The 10,721-nt window shown below is 37.4% G+C and overlaps 1 protein-coding gene across 1 annotated transcript; it reads right to left on the reverse strand.

Annotated features, from left to right (window-relative positions):
* Nucleotides 1-9,290: 9,290 nt before the first annotated feature.
* On the reverse strand, nucleotides 9,291-10,451 carry LOC145678356 (uncharacterized). The gene has a single exon (XM_081748416.1). It carries the CDS (start codon nucleotides 10,449-10,451, stop codon nucleotides 9,291-9,293), a length of 1,161 nt encoding a protein of 386 aa, XP_081604542.1.
* Between the last annotated feature and the right edge of the window lie 270 nt (nucleotides 10,452-10,721).

The raw sequence follows: 10,721 nt of genomic DNA on the forward strand, positions 1-10,721 counted from the left end.
TTATAATTTAGATAATGTTAAGTTGTTCAACTGTTCTCTGGAGAAGCGCCAGGAATTGTTGGTGAATACGTACTTATAAAAAAAAACTATTTGGTCAAAGTTTTTTTTTCTTCAACCAGGGCGAGGTTGTAACGCCCCATTGTAAATGATTCTACAATTGTATTATTAGTACAAGTTATTACTTACCTCTTGTAATCCTCTTGTATTTGGCAACCCTGCCGAAGCATCATGTTCGCGGGTTCGCGCAAGGGATTCTGGGTACTGAAAGTCGAACATGAAGACATCATGGCATGATTAATTTGGTGCGCGTTGATAAACTATGTCAAATCTCTAATTTACAGCCGCCATCGTCACATTTAATAGTGTGTGTGCTTCACTTTATGCTTCAAGGAGCTGTTTCACAGGTTTTGGCAAGTGTGCCACTATTTAGCATAGTATGAAATTCCGAATGTAGTTGGGATATACTTTTTAGCCCAGGCTGCCACGTGAATCATCTTTGTGTAGGTGTATGTTTTAAGTTGGCTCTGTTCGGTTATTTCTGCATATTCAAATATCTAGTGAATAACATCCTCAGAGTGGACTGCTCATCATGTTTTTCAGTGAACCATATTTTTACTTGCAGTCAGAAATGATATATCTAATGCTCAACTAAATTTTTAGCAGCGGGGCCCCCCAACTCATTCGCAATGTCCGTGAAGCGTATCAGAAGTAAGTACTTTCCTCATCAGTCCTATTCAGAAATATCCGTGCCTTTATGTAATATGGAAGCATCAGGAGTTTATGGTAAATTTGCCAGTGAAAATATGACATTCCGGAAATGGAATCCAGAACATTGCCATCATTGTGATTTATTCGAGTGGCAAGTACGGATACAGGTTTATCACTCGTTCCTGCTAATTTTGCTTGTGCTGTTTAGCCATGTGATTGTACGTAACCTGGTGACTTTTGTGATCCAGTACTCCCGAGTGACTATTTAAGAAGTCGAGAATTCAGCATTCTCCCAAGAAGTTGAAATGGAACTTTGTACATAGGCTTACAGTTTGAAGTGTCTATCCATAAGAGTTGATATCTACACGTTTAACTTTCATCAATACACTATTTGTGTCTCTTACGAAGCGTTCAATTAATATGTTCTCAGTACGATGTTATAATAGTGCTATTTATCATTCAAATCTCCATTGATAATCATAGTAAATACTTTATCTTCATTGTTTGTTAAACTGTCCAGTGAACGTCATGGATTGTCAGCATCAGGATCAGTGTGTTTACTTTTGGCGACGGTGCCCCCCAGCTCTCGCCTGCCCAGATCGGGTTGTGTGCAAGACGAAGAATTCTCCTCATGTCCTATCTTCTAGACGTTATAGCTTAATGGAAGTTCTCCACAACAGTGATCAGTTATTCTGTCTCAGTTTCGGTGCATCGTATGCGTTTTGAATAGCAGTTAGTGTGTATTTCTTTTGTGTCCAGTTGGAAATGTGTTCCGTTAATAGTGCAAGTGCATTTAGGGAAGGTATAGTAGTCTCTGCTTGTTTATACCTGTCAGAAGGGTAAGTACCCTGTGTTGTGTGTGCCCGCCTTCGTAGCAGGCTGACCATAATTCTGCTTTGTACAGAATTATCTTTTCGGTTGCTGATTCATTGGAATCGTAATTGCATAGCGCCCGTATGTGGATTTGCTGATGCCCGTCTTAAGAATGTAATTTCGACGATTGTCTGTTTGCACTTATCAATGCTGATGTAAGCTATAGGAACGCCACTAGCTACATGATTGTTTAGTTAACTGCTGTGTATTGAGTTTATCACTGTCGGAAGCAGGAGTGTGCTTTCCGTATTTAGGAGACACCTGGCCGTCTAGCACAAGTTGATTCGATATGTGATCCTTTTGTCTCTCCACTTAAAGTTAGTGTGGCATTTGCTTTTGTCAACTTATATGGATCACTTTACAGTCGTTTCCTTTCAGGTTTTATCCAAACACGCCACTACTCGAAGATTACATGGGTTTTGTTAGTCAAAGCATTACGTCTGTATAATTATGATGCTCACTTGTACCTAGCATCCTGATCAGCGCTGACGTTCAGCAATGCATTGTCCGTTTTACTTATAATGTCTAATATTTACATTTGTCTAATTTGTCCACCCTTTTATTTTCATTCATGTCCTCATTCATTTAGGACGAGTCACTTGTCTTATGTTTACATACGATGTAGCGAGAACCCATCTAGCATGATGTTTCTTTGGGGTTCCTTACGCCTATGGTGGTTACTAGTAAGTGCATCCTATTATACTTCTGAGTAGTACATAATTAGTGTAAACCCGACTAGTCGTGGTAAGTAAATCTACGTTTGCTCGAGCCATTTATCCTATTATCTGTTAGTGTCATATTACTCGTTATGCAATTTTATAAATATATATATATATATATGTTCCAATATTTTGTTTCATATGAGTGTTGAATCCCATATCATTATTTTCAATTACAGTATAGCAATATGATGGGTGTGAGTTTATTCAGTTAAGTAACTGAGCAAGTCACTAAGTATAACATTGCAGGGTTATCTCAGAAAGCAGTCTCAATGGTAACTTCAGTATAATTTTGGTGTAATAATTGGTGAGATCCATTACTCTTAATCTGTGGATGTTTTAAGTCAAATAAAATGTTGCAACACCCTACCATAAGTGTTATGTTTTGCGAAATTAACTCCGCAGTCTTGTATTTCAGCTTTGGCATTCTCATAAGCTTCAAATAGGTAAGGAAATCACAACACAAGGGAAGGGCTGTGTTCCGTGCATTCGTAGAGTGTACAGGGGGCAGTCTCGCACAGGTTGGATTCGTTTTACCGTTGTACTAAAAGTTTTTTTTCTTTTTTCTCGTTTTTTTTTTGATTAACGCATTGATTTAGCGCAATCTTATACAGTGTTAGCATCTTTTGCTATTCTTCTCCTGTGTCATAGCATGATCACAGGTGGCGACCCGTAACATATATTTATCATCTCAGTGCTCCGGTACTGAGCAATCAAGCTTAGCTGTAGCCTGCCAGGGATTGGGCCCTCTGGGGCGCTACAAGTCCATCCAGGGAACATGAGTAGAATCTGCAATGTGGTCACCCATATTGGGTCACCGAATTTAATTTAGTAAGTCTTACCTGAAAACGCTTATAAACACATCACTTAGAACAAAATAACTAATAGTAGAAACTTGAAATCATCAAACCAAATCACACCGTTACGTATTATTCACTATAAAAAATGAAAGAATATATTTAACACTAAAATTTTTAATGCGTTATTATAGCTACATTGTATTATAGCTACAGCTATATAGTCGCGGACAGACGACTAGGAGTGGTCCTCCAGCTTGGGGGTTTGGGTAAGGCTAACACCCTCATCCTGTAAAAAAAAAGGTACTTGTTCAGAAACATTCACAAAAGCCTCGGACAAGGACTGATAACTTGGCACGACATCAGCAGAAGAAAATGGACATAAGATTTGGAACATGGAATATTAGAAGTCTTTATAGGGTAGGCGCGTTAAAATCTGTAACGAGTGAGTTAGAGAAATACAGGATGGACTTAGTAGGAGTTCAGGAAGTTAGGTGGGAAGGAAATGGATCTGAGAATTCCGGAAATTTTACGTTCTTTTACGGGGAAGGAAATAAAAATCACCAGTTAGGAACAGGGTTTTTCGTTCACAAAAGAATATTACCAGCAATTAAACGGGTTGAATTTGTTACTGACAGACTTTCGTTTATTACTCTTAAGGGACGGTGGTGTGATATTATTGTTTTAAATGTACATGCTCCAACTGAAGATAAGGGTGACGATATAAAAGATAGTTTTTACGAAGAAGTGGAACGGATATTTGACCAACTCCCGCGATACCATATGAAGATTCTATTAGGGGATTTCAATGCGAAGGTAGGACGAGAGGATATTTTCAAACCGATTATAGGGAACGAAAGTTTGCATAAGGAAAGTAATGACAACGGTGTTAGACTCGTGAACTTTGCAACATCCAAAAACCTAATCGTGAAGAGTACAAAATTCCCACATCGCGACGTTCATAAATACACTTGGACATCACCAGACGGAAAAACACATAATCAAATTGATCACGTTTTAGTAGATAGAAGAAGACAATCTAGCATAATTGACGTCCGGTCGTTTAGAGGGGCTGATTGTGACACTGATCACTACCTGGTAGCAGCGATAATACGGGAGAGATTATCGTTGAATAAATGTAATACTCAATGTCCGAAAACGGAGAGATTTAATTTAAAGAAATTAGAAGAGAGCCAGGTAAGAGAGGAATACCAGATTGAAGTTTCGAATAGATTCTCGGTTTTAGAAGACTCGGAGTGCACTAGTGTTGAGGATACTTGGATTGAAATTAGAGATAGCATTAAAAGTTCAGCAATAGAAAAATTGGGACACGCAGAAATACGTAGGAACAAACCATGGTTCGACCAAGAATGCATTAAACTAGTAGAGAAGAGAAAACAGGCAAAATTACGGTGGCTACAAAATCCGAATGAAATAACTACACAAAATTTCGCAGATATCAGGCGGGAAACTTCCAAAACGTTTAGAACAAAGAAACGGGATTTTTGAAAGCTAAAATTAAGGAACTTGAAGATAATAGTAAAAATAAAAATATTCGGGACATGTATAAGGGGATCAGCGAATTTAAGAAAGGCTATCAACCTCGTGCTTATATATTAAAGAAATCTGACGGAACAGTTCTCACTGATACGGATAGCCTCTTAAATAGATGGAAAGATTTCTTTGACGATTTGCTGAACACGCAGCCAAAAACTAATGTGCGTGGAGAAAAGGAGATACACACCGCAGAACCGTATATTCCAGAACCCAATTGAATAGAAGTGGAAGCCGCTATAAAGAAATTAAAGAAACACAAATCTCCGGGTGTAGATGAAATTCCGGCTGAGTTAATTTTAGCTGGAGGCGAAAAATTGTGGAACAAGATACACAAACTCATTCTCCTTATCTGGAACAAGGAAGAATTGCCACAAGAGTGGAAAGAGTCAATCATTGTTCCAATTCACAAGAAAGGCGACAAAACTGACTGTAATAATTATCGAGGCATTTCTCTTCTGTCAACATCCTATAAAATCCTTTCAAATATTCTGTTAGCAAGATTGACCCCATACGGAGATGAAATTATTGGAGATTATCAGTGCGGATTTAGACGAAATCGATCAACTATCGACCAAATATTTACCATTCGCCAAAAAGAAGTGGGAATACAATACCCCGGTACATCAACTATTTATTGATTTTAGAAAGGCTTACGACTCGGTTAGGAGAGAAACATTATACAACGTTCTTACAGAGCTTGGAATACCGAGAAAGCTAATTAGATTAATTAAGATATGTTTAAGTGAATCCCAAAGTAAAGTCCGGGTAGGAAAATTTTTGTCCACGAGCTTCCACGTCGAAAATGGCCTGAAACAAGGAGATGCGTTGTCGCCATTATTATTTAACTTTGTGCTGGAATACGCCATAAGGAAAATCAAAGATAGCAACCAGGGCCTAGAGTTGAACGGCATTCACCAGGTTATGGCATATGCTGATGATGTAAATTTAATATGGGATGATAGGAGAACAGTAGAAAGAAATGCAGAGATCTTATTAAACGCTTGCAGGGACATGGGTTTAGAAGTAAATGCAGAGAAAACTAAATAGATGGAAGTGCGTCGGGACCGTAATACGGCAAATTGTGGAGGCGTTAAAATATTAAATAATACTTTTGATAAAGTGGATACTTTCAAATATTTAGGATCAATATTAACAGACGAAAATCATATTCACGAAGAAATTAAATGTCGACTAAAAGCAGAGAATTCGTGTTACTATTCGGTTCAAAATCTCTTGTCGTCGCGAATTCTGTCGAGGAATTTGAAGCTTAAAATATATAAAACGATAATCATGCCTGTTGTTCTGTATGGTTGCGAAACATGGTCGCTTACTCTGAGGGAAGAACATAGACTGAAAGTATTTGAGAACAGGATCCTGAGAAGAATATTCGGACCCAAGAGGAACGAGAATGGGGAATGGCGGAAGCTTCATAACGAGGAACTACATAAGTTATACGGTTTACCCAACATTGTTAGGGTCATCAAGTCTAGGAGGCTTAGGTGGGCAGGTCATGTAGCTAGAATGGAAGAAAGTAGAAACGCTTTCAAAGTCTTGACTGGTAGACCCATAGGAAAACGACCATTAGGAAGACCTAGGCGCAGATGGGAGGATAATATTAAGATGGATCTCGCAGAGATAGGAATACAAAGTAGAAACTGGATGCAGTTAGCTAAGGATAGAAGTCAGTGGAGAGCTTTTGTGAACGCGGCACTGAACCTCCGGGTTCCATAGGCCATAGAGTTAGTTAGTTAGTTATTATAGCTACATTATACGCACATATTGACACGAAAAATAGCACCAAGTAAATACAATGATTTTGTGTAACTTCACTACTATCACTTATAGCAACATTTACAAAAGAAAAAAATATACACAAAAATATTCACAATAGTCATGTGATTGTAATTGTCTTATGTGTGTTAGCTCTCTCTTTTCCTGGTTATTACAGAATACGTAATGTGAGATGTTACAAAGGTTATTTTTTTTTTTTTACTTTATCCTTCAATTCGAAACTTTGCACAGCACTTTTCACAGCATTTCACCCATGACATATCCTAAATCTATTCACAATTTCAAAACCGTTGCAAGGTTTGGAAAAATAACCTTACCGTTGGGTTTCTCTTCGAATGAGGATGATCCATTTTGCCATTTAAAATAAACGTGTGACGTGCCTTAAACACGTCATATTGTTTCGCCTCTTAATTGACTTCGGATCGACTGCATTTAGTTTCTCAGATATTTAGCCCGGTCCAGATTTTGTATTTTACTTTAAAAAAAATGTTATCTTTTTTAATTACTTCGGACATTTGGACATTTTTCAATATGGCGAACGAAGAAGTTGTGGGATTTTAGTACCGGTATGTCATTTATTTAATCTTTAACAACATCTATGTCAAATTTTAAATTGTTAATAATCACTTCCTAAGTTCAATAAAATTTTAAATCAGTTTGACTGTAGTTTCCGGAATTTTAGAATTTAGAGCTTAACATTTCTAAAAGTATGTGTTTTATGAAAAATTGCTCCTTTATAGAAAATATTGTGTTATCTGTGTTCTATAAAACGACACTAAGTTTACCTCTTTATGTTCAACCATAGCGAAGATATTACTATTTTTATCTGTGTATTGTTCATTTGATACTTCCAGCGGCCATTTTCCAAGATGGCGGCGAAGGTCACGTGGGATTTCAGGGGACTTTTAGTATGTTTTTTAGAATATCATTCCCAACATCTGTACCAATTTTCAGCTTGTTACTAATTTGTTCGTTTGTTTTTGGTAATTTGACTGCACTAATATGACACTCTTGGAATACTGATAATAGACATATTGTATGCCATAGAAAGCAAATTGCTCCTAATGGCTATCAAAATAGATTTACAGTAAGCATATGCCTCAATGGTGTTGGATATTCTCATAGGAAAAATGTATGACCACAAAACTTCTCCCAAAATTATCGGAACAGTGTACAATCTATTATTTAACACACAATATTTACATCAAAATTAACAGCAAGTATAGTTCATCACATCAAACTTTGACTGGAGTTTCTCAGGGGCAAATTGAGCCCCATTCACCTTCATATATATTTGCATCGAAAAAATGGTGGACTGCATTGGAAACCTATACAATACTTACTTTTGGTGAGGTCTCTGGTGCCTGTAAAAAAATAAATGATTGGATTTGTTCTAGATCAGTCTTTGGTCGATCTTCTGCTACTGGTCACTATTCTTAGATTCTCCACTAGTGGGTTTTAGCAAGCCTCTTTGGAGTTAACACTATCCAAAGTCTTTGGGAATTTTCAGAGTTCGTTTAGAGCTCTGATTCCCAATGAAATAAGTGGGCCCGAAGTTAGGTTAAAAGGGGCATTTGTTTTGCTTTGATCCGAAAGTCTGAGTGCTCACTAGAATGAGTTACCTTTACATAAGTTTATAGAAAAGAGTTTAACAGTGCCGTGTCAGGGTTAGGGGGCGAACGGGGCAACGGCCCCGGGCGCCGAACTAAGGGGGCGCAAAATTCGGGAGGAAAAAAGAAAACAAAAGAAGGAAAGAAACAAGAGAGAGGAAAAATTGCTTAGAATATTACTAGTATGCACTTAAATCCTCTTCCTGCTTTAGGAAGTGGTCCTATAATGCTATTTGTATTAGCAAAATGCATGTGCACATATATAAAATGGAAGGAAAATAAGAGGTGCTCAAAATCAAGGAAAATCAGGGTTAATTTTTGAAAATTTTCTTACGCTTCGCATAACCTCACTCATAAGTACGGGGGGCGCCGTCGAATACTCTCGTCCCGGGCGATGATTTTCCACTGAAGTTTAATGAACTCGTCTCTGTTTTAACCTTTGGAGTTATGGTGTAGGCCAAGTAACTAGTCTCTGATAATTTTCCTGTGAGTGATGAGGTAGACGAATCCAAGAATAATGGGTTCAATTCCCCGATTTTTGGATGGATCAGGCAGGTAGAAAGCCGCAATTCCTTTCAGAGATTTTGCTACGCTACTACTTACCTATAGATCTTGAATGATAGACAGGTGCATCATATGTGGTTGAAGTAACTTTTAACGTGAACTAACCTATATTCTAATTTCTAGTGAGATCTGTTTGTTTGAGTTTCATAATTTGGAAACCAAGATTTTGTGCAATTGGCCAGCAAACTGCCTCAGTGATGGCTACTACCTTTGTAATTTAAGGAGTTCGGATTCTTTATTTCATTGGTGAGGAGCTAGGTTAGATTCTCCGCAGACTACATATAAGGAGATTGTTAGCGAATTCATATTGTTTACTAACACAGCTTTTAAGTTGTAGTTTAAGAATGTAGGAGGTTAATTATTTGAGCAAAGGAATTAAGTAGTAAGTCTAAAATACGAGAGATTGATGGTTCTGTCACCCCTTTTTTGTCTGCTTATTTCCAGTGAAATTCCAATAAAGCTATAAAGGAATTATTAATTAAGAACTTACATAGTCATATTCTAATCCGAAAGCTTAATTATAAATAGTATGAGGATGTCTGAATCTGAGGCAATACTTTGTCCCCTAAACAACGAGACTCATGTGGTGAAAAGAAGAAACAGGAAATTTGAGAAATTCGAATTACAAATTGGGAATGACAACTACAAACTTCACTGAGCATATTTTGAAGTTACCTTTCTGAAGTTTCAGACTGCTCCAATTTCCTAGAATGAATAAATTCTATAACAAAAATGATAAGGCTAACTCCCAGTCCTAAAACTAAGAAGTAGAATGCCGTCTGGAAGTGGTGTAAGGTAAGTACTACTTCTTTTGTCTCTTCGTCGCTATTATCATTATTATTTCTCACAGTTGGATCTTCAATAGAATGTTTATTCCCAAGTCCAGCTTCAACCATTGCTTGTATAATGCGATTGAAGTTTGTCACATACGGGGAGTTCTTGGGAACAATGTAAGATCTGAAAACTAATCCAATCGTCTCTCGTACGAAATGGAGCTTAGGTTCGCCTTTACGTGATCTATAAAGACTTCCTGCTGCCTGAGCCCCAAAGAGGCTATTAAACACTAGACGATCTTGTTTCAGTGCAACAGCTTGTACAGCACCCATTATATTCTTCGTTTCTCGACTGCGTGATAATATTTTTTTGAACCTAACTTGTGGATAGTGCTCTAGAGCTCTGAAATTTTGAGGTAACATCTCTACCGGTAAATTAGATTTTGCTACATCATCAATAGTATCGATAACTGGGTAGTATTTAGGAGTAATCATGTAACTTACTAGTGAACTCTGATACAAGGAGATCAGTACCATTAATCCCGCAACAGACACCAGGAAAATTGTTTTTCCAGGTCTTGAGTTTGGCTGAGGAACACCTATTTGTAGAGCAATAGAATACACATACATAATAGTTTCGATAACATGTGCAACTTTCTCTGTACTTTTGTTTTTTGCAGCAAGTACATATTGGATAAATCGCTCGCAAATAAATATATATGTGCACAGCAGGGCCAACAAGAACCATATTAACTTTGTAAAGGGATGGAAAAAGCACTGCCACTGTGGGACTGGCACTGCTGTTGGGGAGATAAATGCGAAAGCCGATAGAATAAATACTCTGCAATAATCCACAATTGTCCATCGTTTGCTGAGGAAGTTGAATGTAAAGGAACATATATCTGCATATGATGTAGCAACTTCCACTATTGGACCAACCCAAGTTCCGTTGGGAAGTTGACTATTTACTAATCGATGTTTATACTTCTCTTTCACGATTATTGGGGTGAAGTTCATGTGACGAATAATCGAGTCCAAAATGTCTGACGTTCTGTTCATCGTTCCGTCTTTATTTCTGATAATAGTTTGAATTGCTTTCACGCTTATGTCGCTTATATATAGCGGACACTTGTTGACGATTCTTGTCTTGTCGGTAAATAAATTATGTATGCTCTTTATATATCTCTCAAGTGTCTCGAAATGTGTGAAATTGTTGTTTCCTGCAATGTTTTCACAACTAAAGGGATTATATGAAACTAGGTTTAGACACCAAAGTTTTTTGTCCAAATCTGTCTCCTTACAAAGTTTTCTAGTAATAATTTCAACATT

Source organism: Thermobia domestica, chromosome 1 (assembly GCF_964235325.1).
Source record: "Thermobia domestica chromosome 1, izTheDome1.hap1.1, whole genome shotgun sequence".
Classification (NCBI taxonomy): Eukaryota; Metazoa; Arthropoda; class Insecta; order Zygentoma; family Lepismatidae; genus Thermobia; species Thermobia domestica.